This window comes from Centropristis striata, chromosome 8, assembly GCF_030273125.1.
Source record: "Centropristis striata isolate RG_2023a ecotype Rhode Island chromosome 8, C.striata_1.0, whole genome shotgun sequence".
NCBI classification, from domain to species: domain Eukaryota; kingdom Metazoa; phylum Chordata; class Actinopteri; order Perciformes; family Serranidae; genus Centropristis; species Centropristis striata.
The window spans coordinates 3,748,863-3,766,452 of NC_081524.1; the positions used below are offsets into that span (position 1 = coordinate 3,748,863).

The 17,590-nt window shown below is 37.6% G+C and overlaps 2 protein-coding genes and 1 long non-coding RNA gene across 3 annotated transcripts in view; 1 reads left to right on the forward strand and 2 right to left on the reverse strand.

Annotated features, from left to right (window-relative positions):
• LOC131976164 (B-cell receptor CD22-like) overlaps window positions 1–17,590 on the forward strand; it is a 67,240-nt gene that overhangs the window by 8,652 nt on the left and 40,998 nt on the right. The window lies entirely within an intron of this gene.
• Window positions 1–17,590, reverse strand: part of LOC131976108 (sialic acid-binding Ig-like lectin 10) — a 45,425-nt gene that overhangs the window by 1,932 nt on the left and 25,903 nt on the right. The window contains exons 8-10 of the mRNA XM_059339024.1: window positions 13,046–13,309; window positions 961–1,224; window positions 77–367 (exon numbers count right to left, since the gene is read on the reverse strand). Coding sequence (XP_059195007.1) covers window positions 77–367; window positions 961–1,224; window positions 13,046–13,309 — 819 coding nt within the window. The remainder of the gene's footprint in view (window positions 1–76; window positions 368–960; window positions 1,225–13,045; window positions 13,310–17,590) is intronic.
• Window positions 15,296–16,933, reverse strand: LOC131976109 (uncharacterized). The gene is made up of 3 exons (XR_009394778.1): window positions 16,558–16,933; window positions 15,783–15,853; window positions 15,296–15,438 (listed from the first exon to the last, which is right to left on the reverse strand). It is a non-coding gene; the product is annotated as an uncharacterized LOC131976109 (long non-coding RNA).

Genomic DNA, 17,590 nt, shown 5'->3' on the forward strand with positions numbered 1-17,590 from the left:
AGAATCTTTCATCAGAATTTTAAGAAATCCTTCCAGTAAACAAATAACTTTTACAATCAGTACACATAAGACAGACCTTGAGATTTTCGGCTGGCGACACAAAAACGTTGACTGGCAGATCCCAGAGAGTTGGAACTGAGGCAGAGCAAGTTGGAAAGATCCCTCTCCTGTGGTTGGTTCACAATAAGGATGCTCCTCAGACCTGTGTCATTTAGAGAGCTGATTCCAAACGTGTCAGACTGGTTGACAGGCAGCCCATCCAGATACCACTTCAAAGTGGGGGAAGGATTTCCCACAGTCCTGCAGGAACAGTTGAGCTGGGATGCAGCGTTGGTGCAGTTAGATGAGGGCAGGATTTGTGGAGCAACTGTGAAGCATTTAGAGAAAACAGATTTTAGAAGGTTAGAGTCAAGTGAAGTTGCATTCAATCAAGTTTTAAAAGATTAATGAAAAGATATATTGATATAATTGTTGAAAAGCTGAGTGAAAACCATAATGATGCAAAGAAAAAAAGGCTGTTTTCTCCAAGTGTGTCCCATTACCAAAGGAATTAATTGTTTGTCGCCAATTAAACCCAGGGTTCGTTTTACCCGTAGAATAACTTTTAACATATGTATTTAATCAATGATGTATTAAATAATTATATATAATTTTGTGACATGTTGATGATGATTAAAAAAGATAACAAAGATCAAGGTAGTCATTCACATTGGACACCAAAGAACATGGTAGACTTAATATTATAAACACCTCTTAGAGTAATAAGTGTATTTGTTGATAAAATGTCACGTTTCCTTTTCAAGAGGAGATTGATGAATAAGATGTCTAAATGATTGTATTAATGAGCAGATCATATTTAGAGCTTTATGACAAACTCAATAAAGCAGATAAACTAACTTCAGCAAATAGTTTATCACATATGCGTGACTATGAAAAATTTAAATCACGTTTTAAACTTACATTGAACATCTATTTGACTGATGTTGGATCGTCCAGTTCCAATTTCGTTTTCAGCTTTGCAGAAAAACGGACTGTCTCCTTTCGATACTTTAATGTTTACAACTTGTCTGGTCCCAATAAGAGTCTCCTGGCCTCCGTCAGCTCTGTACCAGGTGTAGTTCCTGACTGGTGGGTTTGCAGTACTATTACATGTCAGAGTCACATTTCTGCCCTCTGGAACTGGACCAGAGGGACTGACTGACACTGTGGTGTTTTTGGGTGAATCTGAATGAGTAATGAAACAAATATTATTGGTGTTACATTGAAGTGTAGACGAGCAAGAGAAGAATGCTTACAGCTTTTTTTGTTTACAGTTTTTTTTTTTTTTTTTACCCAAACCCTAATTATTTTAAAATTTCAATATGGAGGCTAAAATTGGCGGTTGGTGATTTTAATCCTTTAAAGCAAACATCATCAGCCAGCTGTTGGATTGTCCAGCCCCAATATCATTTTCTGTCTTCCAGAAAAAAAATCTGTCATCATTGGCTGCATTAATGGTTAAAACAGGTCCGCTCCCCAGGACAGTCTCCCGGCCTCCGTCAATATACTTATTAAATTCATGGACATGCTGCATAAGCATCATTTTGAGGTCAATTTGAGGTAAATAATCTTCTTCATCCAATTCCATTTAGTAGAGCTGTTGTCACTTTGCAGATTAATATTACTTGGAGAATTAAATATTAATGCAAGATCCTATAGTTTTAATAATAATTGATAATTAAATGCACATTTCAATTCCCCAGAGGCTGACGTTATGTCTTTTAACCCATTTAAGCCGGGAAAGCATTATCGCATTTCTACCATTAAAGCCGGGAGCGCTGTTGCGTCACTCTACCATTAAGGCCGGGACAGCGGATATGTCATTTTGTAGTATTTGTATTTTTTCCACCTATTTTCGGTCTCTTGGCCAATGAAATGCATCAGAATCATGATCAGAATACATGCGGGAGTGTCGCAATGCAACATTGGACTTATCCAGAACTTATAAATCATGGTGGAAGACGACTATAGCAGAGGAGCTCAGCAGGAAGTGATGGAAGAGATCCGATGAAAACAGCACCGATGAATTTATTGCTGATCCGGACTTCCAATCGACCGGGATTTATGGATGAGGAATATGTTTTTAGACGACATATTTTCACAGAAGAAGAGAAAGATTTGTGGCCATCTGGAGATAATAATAATAATAATATTAATAATATATTATTATTATTATTATTATTATTATTATTATTATTATTAATAATAATAATAATAATAATAATTGATTGTGATGATGATATAAGAAATCATGACTGTTTATGTCTTAAATTACTTTATGCGTTGTTGAGTACCCTGAAAAGTGCAATATAGATAAATTATATTATTATTATTATTTATTATTATGATTTTTTTTTTTTCATTACAGTAGGCTAATGAGAACTATGTCTTGTTCTTCCAGTGGTCATATCATGTTTGCATCTTGCTAATGGGCATGTATTAGTATTATGCATAGGATTTTTTTATTCAGTCAAATGTAACTTTCGCTGAGTTTGTTTATTTTTAAATTAACTATATATAAATAAATACTATATATTTTTTAAATTTTACCATTTCAGTTATTTTTCAATTAAATCAACTCATCTAATTAATCATCTAATTGTAGCCGTAATTTAATAATTCAAGAAAACTAAAAGACAAGTGATCAATTGAATTATAATAGCCTTCATGAGTAAATTTCATCCGATGACAGATGTACTTACATGAAATATCAGCTGTTAAACTTGTGCTGCCATCTTGTTTGTTGTAGGTGGCCTTACAGTAGATCTTCTTCCCATGATGGAGGTGAGAAGCAGTGAAGGTCAGAACAGAGAGCTTGACTTTAGTTTTGTCCTGATTCTCCTGCAGTTTCTCCTGAGCGTCCCCCAGGCCGGGGGTCCAGGTCAGAGCTGGAGGATGAGACAGACAGGGAGCTGGAGCAGAGCACGTCAAACCCACAGAGGTTCCCTCCTTCACCTTCAGTGTGGACGCAGTCAGAGTCGGTGTGGGAGGAGCAGCTGGTAGAAAGGTACATATCAACCAGTCACTGAAGAAACATTCATCCTCATTCAATCTTTACACTATTTGGACAAATGCAATAAATGCAGAATAATATCAAAGCAGATCTGAAATGGAAATGCATGATGTGCGAGTAAATAGGCCTTAAAACCTACCTTTGACTGAAATATTTACTCTTTCATTATTTTTGGCAAAATTAGATTTCAGGCCATTGCATTCCAGTCTGAAGTAATATCGTTTGCTGTGAGCAGGTTTCATGTTGTTCAGGGTTGTGGTGCAGTCTTTTTTTGTCACGTCTCCTGTCAGTTCTCCCTTTATTGATGACGTTTGTGGATATCCACTGTCAAACACAATGTTGTTATTGCCATCTTGCTTCCACAATACCCTACATGATTTATCTAAGCGTGAATTATATGTGTCCGGTATATTAAAGGAGCAGGGGATGGTCACACAGGATCCACTCAGAACCTCTATAGTCTGCGGCACAAATGCCTGAAATGTTCGACACAGGGCACCTGAAACACAAGAGACAAATATTTGATGAAGAAAAAGAAGAAAATACTTTACAATAATGACGATTTTCTTACTGTTTGGTTGCATTGGGAAAATCTTTGCTCTATTTTAAAAAAATTATTTTATAGATGTTTCGATTAAATTAACTGATCTTTCACTCATCAAACTAAAATTCTAATAAAAAGTCATCAGAACACTTTGTAGCTCGCTGCATTCTTCATCTGCTGCAGCATGTATTATAGATACTGTTGTACTGTGGTGTGAATGCTTGACTAACATTGTGTAGGTTTGGTTTTAAATAGTTTTTATAGTCTTTGATCCAAATATGAATGAAGTTCAACGTACCGTGCAGCAGACAGACACTGAGAAGGAGAGTCAGGACTACAGCCATCTGTGTTTGTCAGGAGAGGCAGAAACTGTGGAGATGTCATTTTAAAGCAGGTTTTATTGAATGCAGGTTTAGATTGCAGATGGAGAAATGTTTCCTGGTTGTGTATTTCTTCAGAGTTTTAGTGTCTCATGAGGGCAGGGTGATGCAGCACATCCATTCATCATTTATTGAGGAAAAGAGGATTATTACTGCTTTTAAATCAATCACTTTAAAAACTGTAATTGAGCAGTTAAATGAATCAATACTCATTTTATTCATATTTTTCTTTTGCAAATGTTCCTTTTATGAAGCGTCGGTGATGCAGATATTCAACAGAAGGGTAACACTGGTTTAGTGTTTCTACTTGACTTGAATTGTTTGTCACACACTTCGTAACATTCAGTCTAACATCGCAACAACATGCTTCTTCTTTTTTTTTTTAATGTAGATTATTAAATGATTAAATTAAAAACAGGAAGCTGTGTGCTAAAGGCAAAAGTGTGTCTTTCATTAAAGTATTTTCTATGTATTTACAAAGCTGTAATTCTTTGAGGCAGCTAAGACAATAACAACATGCAAATGACAGCTTAATAGTTTAAACATTTACAATTGTAAAATTTCTATTTCCTTTTAACTTTAAAATGATTTCTAAAAAAACTGTCAAGTAACTTAACGATAATGTAATTGCAATTTTTAATTATTTTTAATTATGTTTTGTTATATAAAATGATAAGGACTTACATTTTCTGCAGGTCTTTGGAGCAGGTAGATGAAAGATGAACAGAGAAGTGAAGCTCCGTCAGAGTTGTGCTGCTTTTTAAACATTCTGCAACACTTAAAAATGAGGAAATCACAAGTTCCCATGGTGTAACAGTGAAATGACAGTCTCATATCAGTCTCACATCTTTTCTCATCACAAGCTTACTTTGTCCATCACATTTATTGTTTTTTGATTCAGTGTAGTGATGCACCAAACAATACTTTAGATTCTGACTGAATATCTGGATGGGGATTCTGTAATAATGGGGCCATTCCTGTAAGTTTTGACCCGTTTTCATTAAAAAAAGAACAATTCAGTAAATTTATATCTTGACATGTAAAATAATTGATCCCAGTCACTTACACACAGTGAGGCGTACATCTTATTTATGTAATGCTGGTATGAGATAATTAGTTTCTTCTGATAAGCCCTGGTGCCTGTCAGTATTTATTTCTTTTTTTAAAACTTATTTTTTATTAAAGTTTTCTTGAACAATTGCAGTGGGTGGGTTTAACACATATACATAAGTCAACCTTGCAATGAATCAACATGTCCTTGTTGTCCAATAGTAGAAGTGGTGGCGCCCTTGTCATGTTTTCTGTAATTTGTCAGTATCAAAGGCTTTGTCTGCATCTATACTTACTAAAATTGCACTTTCTCCCTTACTTTGTATATGTTCTATGATATGTAAACTCCTTCTTATGTTATCTTGTGTTCTTCTTTCTTTAATAAATCCAGTTTGATCTTCATCAATCAAGTCCTGCATACATTTTCTAATCTCTTGGTTATTATGGAGCTATAAATCTTATAATTCACATTCAGTATCGATATTGGCCTATAGTTGGTACTAGGGCGGCACGATAATGGCCAAAATGATAATCCTGATAATTTTGATCAATATTTGTTGTAAACAAACAGAGATGGCTAAGTGAACACCTCCTGCAGCAGCCGCACATACACACTGTACTGCTACAGAGCTAACTGTTAGCCTGTTAGCAATTTGCAGACTGTGGCGCTTCGACTCTTCTTATGGCCCCTGCGGCCCCGTGGCTCGTTAAGAAGAGCTGCCAGCTCCCGCGGCCCTTCGGCTCGTTAAGAAATGCCGCCTGCCTCCCCAGCCCCACGGCTCATTAAGAAGAGCCACCTGCCCCCGAGGCCCTGCAGCTCGTTAAGAAGAGTCGCCGCCCCCCGCGGCTCGTTAAGAAGAGCCGCCTGCATCCGCACTCCGCGGCTCCTTAATTAGAGCCACCGGCCCCCGCGGCTCGTTAAGAAGAGCCGCCTGCATCCGCACTCCGCGGCTCCTTAATTAGAGCCACCGGCCCCTGTTGCTCATTAAGAAGAGTAAGAACGAGTCTCCAATAACACCAGAAAAAGTCGCTGGATTTGACGCCATTCTTTTGAAAAATAGTCTAAGGGGGTCTAAAAAGTTGTTAACACTGCTTCGCCGGCTTTTACAAATGGCGCGTGTTGTTGTGGCGTCGAGTACCACGTCACATCCTGCTTATCCAATCAGCAACCAGGCTTTTTTCAGGGGAGAAAAAAGGCCCTGTTCTTCGACAGGGCCAAAAAAAGTCCCGTCAAAAGCCACTCAGGGCGGCTCATATTCAAATTAGGGGCGTTTCAGCGAGTGAGACCCGCCTCATTCTGGGTATTTGGCTGTAGTGGAAACACCCTGCAAGGTGCACTCGCACATTATTCATTTAGACAGTTACATGAAACCTTAACTATGCGTTTGTCCCCTAGTGGTTTGGTGGACTACTGGTGTAGAAATTGCTTGATTGCATAAGCAGGAGAGCCGCATTTTAAAATGGAAATATTGCCGACGATCAGGTTAATTCAACCGTGGCGGCTGAAATCGTGATCACGATAAAAATTTGATTAATTGTGCAGCCTTAGTTGGTACAGTATTCTTTGTCTTTACCTTCCTTCGGAATAACAGATATGGTGTCTTCTTTCCATGAAGGGGGAACTAAATCCTCTTTAAAGGTTTTCTAGATTGTAGCCCCAAGTCCATCAGTGCCCGGTGATTTCCCAGATTTAGCCCGACTAATTGCCTTTTCCATTTCTTCTACTTCTACTCTGAAGTCAGCATTGCATTTTGATTTTAACCTATTGCTGGTAAATCCAATTTATCCAAAAAATGTCTCATAAGCTGTTCTCCCACTGAGGGAGGCCGTGTGTACAGTTTGCGGTAATAGTTCTCAAATACCTTTTCTATCTCTTCTGGTTCATAAAGAGTTTTATTGGTTGTTGGTTCTCTTATTTTATGTATATTACTTAAAGCTTGTAGTTTCTTAATGCATCTAGCCAAGGATTTGGTGGCTTTAGATCATAGTAGGTCTGTTTAACAAATATTTCTTTTCTTTCCACCTCTTCCAATAAGATTTCATCTATTTTCTGCCTAACTTCTAGCCTGGGTATACCCATACTGCCTTGCGCGCTCAAATTTAATTTCGAACCTCCAGGCGGTCTGGAAACCAGAGAGCTTTCTTAGCCCTGTTTTAGGGATCCAATCACAGAGCGGGGAGGGACGGCAAGACGATGACGTGTACTACTCGGCACTTGGAAGCTTGTAGTTTTCTTACGGATCCAACATGGCTGCTGCAGACACGAAACTCTCTTTAGCTGTAGATGGTGTTTTAAATAGTTTAGAGCGTAAGTTGAAAGGCGAAAGGTCTCTCTGCGGCTCCGCTGTCCCCCGGCTCGTAGCGAGATCACCGGTAGCGGGACTATTAGCGCCGCTAATCACCGGCGCTAGCATAACGGCGGTGATCTGGCTACGAGCCGGGGGACAGCGGAGCCGCCAGAGACCCGCAGCAGCTTGTTTACTGCCCATAAAATCAGTGGATGTGTGTGGCTGAATGACATGAGGGGGAATAAAGCGTGAAAATAAATAATCTTGCAGAAAGCGAGAACTGGAGAAGCAAAGCAGCAACACTCTCTCACAGACACACACACAACAAACATCCATTTCTGTTGCTCTACTACGTCATCTGGTATATCTGATCTGATTGGCTAAGAGCTACCTACAGACGCTTTTGATAGACATTCTAAGCGCCCAATAAACGGCTCTGGAGGATCGTAAACCACACCTCCTCTACGGAGAAATGAACGGCTGGTTCCCAGACCAAATCTCATTTGAGATTTGTCTGGTGTTAGCCAGGCTACCTAACTTCTTTAATTAGGTTTAAAATTTCCGAGTCATTCATCTGTTTATGGTGTTGTTCCAATTCTTTTAGTTTTTCTGTTTGGTTCTGGTATTTTTCTAATCTGACTTTTCTTATGAATGTTGTGTGTGAAATCAGCCTCCATTTCATTACTGCTTTAAGTCGTCCCATAGAATGGTTGGATCTACTTTACCATTATCATTTCCCTCTATGTATTGAATTATTTCTCCTTTCAATACATTAACTAGTCCTTTATCGTTTTGTATACCTTCATTCAGTCTCCACACTGTATTCTTCCTTTTATTGTCCAGATTAATCTTTAGGTAGATTTCACTATGATCCAATATATCAGTTACTCTAATCCTGCACTCCTTCACTCTGTATACATCTCCCTTGTTCATTAAAAAGTAATCTATTCTGGAGTAAACAGCATGTGGGGCTGAGTAATGGGTATAGTCCTTATCAAGTGGGAGGAGTTCTCTCCATACATCCACTATATCCATTTCTAACATAGATGTATTCATATACCTATTAATTTGTTTTCTGCTTCCCTTCTTACCTGTGGTATCCAACCTATCGTCCAGTACAACATTAAAGTCCCCGCATATCAACGTTCCTTCTGATTCCAGATTTATGAGACCAAATATCTTCTCATAGAAAGTTTTTTTTTCTCCACTTTCTGGAGCAGCATATACATTTAACAGTGTCACAAGTTGATTTTCTAATTTCCCTTTCATCATATTGTATCTTCCTTCCTTATCACCAATTTCTTCTATCAGTTCAAATGATATCTTGTTAGATATCAAAATCATTACACCCCTCTTATGAGTTGTCCAAAAGAACTAAAGAATGAATTCCTGTCGCCAAACTTTTTTAACTTTGTTTGTTCCTCTTGAGTCAAATGTGTCTCCTGTAGGAAGATAATCTGCATCTTCTATTTTCTAAATTTAGTTAAAGCTATACCTAACTTTTTAACATTATTTAGGCCATTTATATTCAACGACACCACCAATAAATCATTATGTTGCATTGTTTGCATCCTTTGACATGGTTCTTACCACCTCCACTGTAATGTTAACACCCAACATTTCCCCAAGAACAGAACATGAACGGACATAAAAACTGAACTCCCCAGCAAACATAGGCCTGGTTCTCCCTCGGCCCGGTCTCCCTGTTGGTGGGAGTGAGGGCTAACCTTCTGTAAACAAAGGGCCCCCCCTAGTGGATTGGGGTAGAATAGGCCTCCCCATGCTGCTAGATAAGTCCAACAGTCACTAATCTAGTCTCCTTGTCAATCCTTATATAGATACTAATTTATATAGATATTAAGAGAAGTCATACGTTTATAGGAAGAGGGGGGTGGTTTTAAAATAAAATAAAAAACTCATGGTAAACTATGAATAAAAAAATCTCACAAATAACTTATTTACTAAAAATTAAATTGGAGACTTATAAAGCAGTTTCTTCAGGTTTTTTATGAATCACTCGAGCACCTTTTAGAGTCTTAAAACTTAAAAACAGGAGATATTTATTCTGTTTGGTTCCCGGAGTCTTGTCCTCCATCAAGGGGGGTCTGGGGGCATGCCCCCCCGGGATAATTTTTTTTTCCATAAAAGCCCAAATTTGGACCCTCTCACACATTTTAAGGCCACTATTCTATCCAATACACTGATCTTAATGATTGCATATTTTAGCTTTATATATAATCGTGAAAAAATACTTTCAGAAACTTGAAATGTGACATTAGCGCAGCACATGAGACTCTGGCGGGACAGACTCTAGTCTGGCGGGACAGACTAGAGTCTGGCGGGACAGACTAGAGTCTGACGGGACAGACTAGAGTCTGGCGAGACAGGCTAGAGTCTGGCGGGACAGACTAGAGTCTGGCGGGAATGACTAGAGTCTGGCGGGACAGACTAGAGTCTGGTGGGCTGCCAGAGTCTAGGTCATTAATGGGAACCCCTGGACTTACATATCTCCTCCTCATTCAAAATATATTGTTTGTTGTAAATAAAAACATGTACTACTCTTGATCAGCAGAGCTTTAATACCAGCAAAAGTGTAAAAAACAAAGGATGACCAAACAGCATAATTAATACCTCTCTGATTAAGTTTAAGCACAAGTTCAGCATTAGAGGTTCATAGAGAGTATTTATAGAACTCTGATTCTAAAAAAGTTGAGGCGCTGTGTGAAACATAACAGAAAACAGATTACATCAAAATCAGAATTCAGATTGTATATTTGAACATTGATTATATTTCATTTGTACAATTGATTTGTTTTCAATTGAATATGCCCCAAAAGGATTAGCAGTGTACCACAGTCTGTAGAGAATAGGTTTATAAACACACCATTAAGTGGCGATTGAAGACATTGCAGAAAGTCGTTCCCGGTGGCACACCTGGTAGAGCGCATACCACAGAGACCCAGTCCTCGTAAGCGGGCGGCCCAAGTTCGAATCCGGCTCGGAGCCCTTTCCCGCATGTCTTCCCCTCTGTCTCCCCCTTTCACTCTCACTATCTCTGTCAATAAAAGCTACAAAATGCCCAAAAAAATATCTTTAAAAAAAAAAAAAAAAAAAAAAAGACATTGCAGGAAAGATCAGAGTGAAAAAGCACTTTGCCTCAATATAAAACATCTCAGTAAGCCTGCAGTAAAGTCGTCTGATAATTATCAAGATCATCATCAGTGGAAGTTGACATTGTTATCTTGGAGTTTGGGCGATGACATCATACTCTGGAGATTCGTCTTTACGATCCAATGACATGTAAACTCTGTCCTGTTCTGTTGGCTTCACCTTCTTTCTGGCTTTCCTTTGTGGGGAAAAAAGAAAAGGCCATTTATAAATTAGATCCAGTGTATTATTTCTACAAACAGCACAGCTTTAATAACAAAAAGTATAGTCCAGTGTTGTAACATACCAAAGGAAGGCCATGCAGACTGTCAACAAGACGTTGACACTGAGAGACACACCAGCAACAGCCAAGAGAAGGACTCCACCGTACGGCCCACCAGGTTGATCAGGACCTGTTGTAAAAAATAGCATCATACTCAATATATCAGATCTCTGTTCAAGTGTCACATTTATGCAACAGTAGCTCATTAACCTTTTTATGAGCTGCTAATCCTGATTAATGCTGCGGGACAGCTGCTTCTACTGTAATTCAGTCAGGACTCTTTTCAAGGTTTGAATCATGTGTTACAACACAACGTCCATTTGAGTTTGGTGGTCCAGCTTGTGATGCTCTGAACAACATGTGATGACACAGACCTGTTTCTGCTTCATGGAATTTGAGCGCTTCAGAGAAAATCAGGCTGAACCACATGTAAGTGATTAAAGTAAAGACAAAGATGATGTCATTTGTGCTGTTAACACACGGTGGCACCAAGTGGAAAATGTAATTTTACTGCGAAATTAAAATCTTAATCATGTAACCTGTTTATTACCTTACTAAAAAAATAGCAAAACATAAGCACACACATGTAAAATTTGGGTAGTCTGTCAAATATCAAAACTGTTTTAAAAAAATGTGTCATTTTCAGTATCTCTCTCTCTCTCTCTGTAACTTTATTTTTGTATGAGTGAGCGTCCCTATCCTACTAGCTCGCTGTGTTCCACCAACACATACCCACTTCAAGCCATCTACTTCTTGAAAAAAACCTTGCTACTAATTTTAGAAGGTGACATGAGCACTGATGGTAAAGCTGCAGTAAATAAAGAGAAGTAACATGTGGTAAACGCCTTAAACAAGACACCCTCGCCTTGTCTGTCTGAAGCTAGAAACATCGTCATTTACAAAAACCTGCAACAGTATAGTGTTGTTAAAAATATAGAATTTAGATGGATGATACAAATTCTGGGACTGAGGTAGACATTGAAAAAAAAATCATCCTGATTGGAGATTTATTAAAATGATTTAGTGACCATGTTTATGATTATTAGTGTGGAAGTCAAAATAGTTTTAGGGGACTTCTTATTAACAAAAATGTAGGCAATACTTGTAAAATAGATAAATAGAAATAGATTCAACAGTGTTACAGTCATGTCTGGTCTCCACTACAGTATGTATATGTGTAGTTAAATAAATGAATAAAATACTGTAAAATAAACAATTTTGAATCTTTCATCAGAATTTTAAGAAATCCTTCCAGTAAACAAATAACTTTTACAATCAGTACACATAAGACAGACCTTGAGATTTTAGGCTGGCGACACAAAAACGTTGACTGGCAGATCCCAGAGAGTTGGAACTGAGGCAGAGCAAGTTGGAAAGATCCCTCTCCTGTGGTTGGTTCACAATAAGGATGCTCCTCAGACCTGTGTCATTTAGAGAGCTGATTCCAAACGTGTCAGACTGGTTGACAGGCAGCCCATCCAGATACCACTTCAAAGTGGGGGAAGGATTTCCCACAGTCCTGCAGGAACAGTTGAGCTGGGATGCAGCGTTGGTGCAGTTAGATGAGGGCAGGATTTGTGGAGCAACTGTGAAGCATTTAGAGAAAACAGATTTTAGAAGGTTAGAGTCAAGTGAAGTTGCATTCAATCAAGTTTTAAAAGATTAATGACAAGATATATTGATATAATTGTTGAAAAGCTGAGTGAAAACCATAATGATGCAAAGAAAAAATTGCTGTTTTCTCCAAGTGTGTCCCATTACCAAAGGAATTAATTGTTTGTCGCCAATTAAACCCAGGGTTCGTTTTACCTGTAGAATAACTCTTAACATATGTATTTAATCAATGATGTATTATATAATTATATATAATTTTATGACATGTCTTGTATAGTGTTGATGGCCTGTGGAAACAGTAAAAAAAAATCAATAAATTGTAAAAAAAAAAAAAACAACAACCCCAAAAACAAATTATATCTATCATTAATGAAAAGATAAAAAAATTCTAAAAAGATAAAAAAAAAGATCAAGGTAGTCATTCACATTGGACACCAAAGAACATGGTAGACTTAATATTATAAACACCTCTTAGAGTAATAAGTGTATTTGTTGATAAAATGTCACGTTTCCTTTTCAAGAGGAGATTGATTAATAAGATGTCTAAATGATTGTATTAATGAGCAGATCATATTTAGAGCTTTATGACAAACTCAATAAAGCAGATAAACTAACTTCAGCAAATACTTCATCACATATGCGTTACTTTATGTAACATGAAAATGTTAAAACACGTTTTAAACTTACATTGAACATCTATTTGACTGATGTTGGATCGTCCAGTTCCAATTTCATTTTCAGCTTTGCAGAAAAACAGACTGTCTCCTTTCGATACTTTGATGTTTACAACTTGTCTGGTCCCAATAAGAGTCTCCTGGCCTCCGTCAGCTCTGTACCAGGTGTAGTTCCTGACTGGTGGGTTTGCAGAACTACTGCATGTCAGAGTCACATTTCTGCCCTCTGGAACTGGACCAGAGGGACTGACTGACACTGTGGTGTCTTTGGGTGAATCTGAATGAGTAATGAAACAAATATTATTGGTGTTAAATTGAAGTGTAGACGAGCAAGAGAAGAATGCTTACAGCTTTTTTTGTTTCCAGTTTTTTTTTTCACCCTAACCCTAATTATTTTAAAATTCCAATATGGAGGCTAAAATTGACGGCTGATGATTTTAATCCTTTAAATTTATGGGGCAATACTAATTAATATGGATCATTTTCAGGAATGTGGCACAAAAAGCAGAGAAATAGTTTGCAGCTCTTCCATTCCCAATGGACTTGCTTCATGTTGCCTTTCTATTTTGTCCCAGTAAAGCATCAGTGGGAAGCCTCATTTAACCACCATATAAATTGAATGTTACAAAGTTGACAGCAAACATCATCAGCCAGCTGTCCTGTTACATTTCTGCACATCCAGACTCCTACTGTAGTGGCTAACTGAATCCTCAGGAGCTACTTTAAACATAGAGCCTTCAGCCATCTTGTACCTCTTTACCTCCTCATGTTTAAGAGACCAGAGTGGCTTTAAATGTCCAAATAAACCATTTAATGACTTACTATTATTTAAATCAGTGCTCTGCATAAAGCTAGGCCTATCAGAGTATCTGGACATGAAAGTTTGATACATACACTGAACATTTATTGTCATCTTGTTGGATTGTCCAGCCCCAATATCATTTTCTGTCTTGCAGAAAAGAAATCTGTCATCATTGGCTGCATTAATGGTTAAAACAGGTCCGCTCCTTAGGAAAGTCTCCTGGCCTCCGTCAGTATACTTATTCAATTTATGGACATGCTGCATAAGCGTAATTTTGAGGTAAATTTGAAGGAAATAATCTTCATCCACTCCATTTAGTAGAGCTGTTGTCACTTTGCAGATTAATATTACTTGGAGAATTAAATATTAATGCAAGATCCTATAGTTTAACATTGCAGTTGGACAGGATGACCAGTTAACTAACAGCATTACAATACTGATTAAACATCATGGTGTCAGTAATGAACCGATATAGAAATCTAGAGGGGACAGTTCTACGCAAGTCGCTTGTAATTCAGGTGCGTATTTGCATCGAAGTTCCCAAAGTAACAGATTTATCATTTTGACTGGAGCTGCAACTAAAGATTATTTTCTACTGTCAATGAATCTTTCAATTGCTTTTACAATAATTGATAATTAAATGCACGTCAACTCATGGATGTATCGTCTGATTGTTGTAGTTGTAATTGAAATAATTCAAGAAAAAGAAAAGACAAGAAGAATTGAATTATAATAGCCTTCATGAGTAAATTTCATCCGATGACAGATGTACTTACATGAAATATCAGCTGTTAAACTTGTGCTAACAGCTGACTCAGTGCTGCCATCTTGTTTGTTGTAGGTGGCCTTACAGTAGATCTTCTTCCCATGATGGAGGTGAGAAGCAGTGAAGGTCAGAACAGAGAGCTTGACTTTAGTTTGGTCCTGATTCTCCTGCAGTTTCTCCTGAGCGTCCCCCAGGCCGGGGGTCCAGGTCAGAGCTGGAGGATGAGACAGACAGGGAGCTGGAGCAGAGCACGTCAAACCCACAGAGGTTCCCTCCTTCACCTTCAGTGTGGACGCAGTCAGAGTCGGTGTGGGAGGAGCAGCTGGTAGAAAGGTACATATCAACCGGTCACTGAAGAAACATTCATCCTCATTCAATCTTTAGACTATTTGGACAAATGCAATAAATGCTGAATAATATCAAAGCAGATCTAAAATGGAAATGCATGATGTGCAAGTCAATAGGCCTTAAAACCTACCTTTGACTGAAATATTTACTCTCTCATTATATTTGTGAAAACTATATTTCAGGCCATTGTTGCATTCCAGTTTGAAGATATATCGTTTGCTGTCAGCAGGTTGCATGTTGTTCAGGGTTGTGGTGCAGTCTTTTTTTGTCACGTCTCCTGTCAGTTCTCCCTTTATTGTAGACGTTTGTGGAGTTCCACTGTCAAACACAATCTTTTCATTATACCGCTTCCACAATATCCTACATGATCTATCTAAGAGTGATTTAAAGTTGTCCGGTATATCAAAGGAGCAGGGGATGGTCACACAGGATCCACTCAGAACCTCTATAGTCGGCGGCACAAATGACTGAAATGTTTGACACAGGGCACCTGAAACACAAGAGACAAATATTTGATGAAGAAAAAGAAGAAACTAATTTACAATAATGAGGATTTTCTTACTGTTTGGTTGCATTGGAAAAAACTTTGCTCTATTTTTTTAAAATTTATTTTGTAGATGTTTAGATTAAAATAACATATTTTTCACTCATCAAACTAAAATTCTAATAAAAAGTCATCAGAACACTTTGTAGCTCACTGCATTCTTCATCTGCTGCAGCATGTATTATAGATACTGTTGTACTGTGGTGTGAATGCTTGACTAACATTGTGTAGGTTTGGTTTTAAATAGTTTTTATAGTCTTTGATCCAAATATGAATGAAGTTCAACGTACCGTGCAGCAGACAGACACTGAGAAGGAGAGTCAGGACTACAGCCATCTGTGTTTGTCAGGAGAGGCAGAAACTGTGGAGATGTCATTTTAAAGCAGGTTTTATTGAATGCAGGTTTAGATTGCAGATGGAGAAATGTTTCCTGGTTGTGTATTTCTTCAGAGTTTTAGTGTCTCATGAGGGCAGGGTGATGCAGCACATCCATTCATCATTTATTGAGGAAAAGAGGATTATTACTGCTTTTAAATCAAGCACTTTAAAAACTGTAATTGAACAGTTAACTGAATCAATACTCATTTTATTTATATTTTTCTTTTGCAAATGTTCCTTTTATGAAGCGTCGGTGATGCAGATATTCAACAGAAGGGTAACACTGGTTTAGTGTTTCTACTTGACTTGAATTGTTTGTCACACACTTCGTAACATTCAGTCTAACATTGCCACAACAAGCTTATTCTCTTTTTTTTATGTAGATTATTAAATCATTAAATTAAAAACAGGAAGCTGTGTGCTAAAGGCCATAGTGTGTCTTTCATTAAAGTATTTTCTATGTATTTACAAAGCTGTAATTCTTTGAGGCAGCTAAGACAATAACAACATGCAAATGACAGCTTAATAGTTTAAACATTTACAATTGTAATTTTTTCCCACAAAATTCCTTTCCTTTTAACTTTAAAATGATTTCTAAAAAAACTGTCAAGTAACTTAACGATAATGTAATTACAATTTTGAACTATTTTGAATTATGTTTTGTTATATAAAATGATAAAGACTTACATTTTCTGCAGGTCTTTGGAGCAGGTAGATGAAAGATGAACAGAGAAGTGAAGCTCCGTCAGAGTTGTGCTGCTTTTTAAACATTCTGCAACACTTAAAAATGAGGAAGTCACAAGTTCCCATTGTGGTAACAGTGAAATGACAGTCTCACATCAGTCTCACATCTTTTCTCATCACAAGCTTACTTTGTCCATCACATTTATTGTTTTTGATTCAGTGTAGTGATGCACCAAACAATACTTTAGATTCTGACTGAATATCTGGATGGGGATTCTGTAATAATGGGGCCATTCCTGTAAGTTTTGACCAGTTTTCATTAAAAAAGAACAATTCAGTAAATTTATATCTTGACATATAACATAATTGATCCCAGTCACTTCCACACAGTGAGGCGTACATCTTATTTATGTAATGCTGGTATCAGATGATAATTAGTTTCATCTGATAAGCCCTGGTGCCTGTCAGTATTTATTTCTTATTTTTTATTAAAGTCTTCTTGAACAATTGCAGTGGGTGGGTTTAACACATATACATAAGTCAACCTTGCAATGAATCAACATGTCCTTGTTGTCCAATAGTAGAAGTGGTGGCGTCCTCGTCATGTTTTCTGTAATTTGTCAGTATCAAAGGCTTTTTCTGCATCTATACTTACTAAAATTGCACTTGGTCCCTTACTTTGTATATGTTCTATGATATGTAAACTCCTTCTTATGTTATCTTGTGTTCTTCTTTCTTTAATAAATCCAGTTTGATCTTCATCAATCAAGTCCTGCATACATTTTCTAATCTCTTGGTTATTATGGAGCTATAAATCTTATAATTCACATTCAGTATCGATATTGGCCTATAGTTGGTACTAGGGCGGCACGATAATGGCCAAAATGATAATCCTGATTATTTTGATCAATATTTGTTGTAAACAAACAGAGATGGCTAAGTGAACACCTCCTGCAGCAGCCGCACATACACACTGTACTGCTACAGAGCTAACTGTTAGCAATTTGCAGACTGTGGCACTTCGACTCTTCTTATG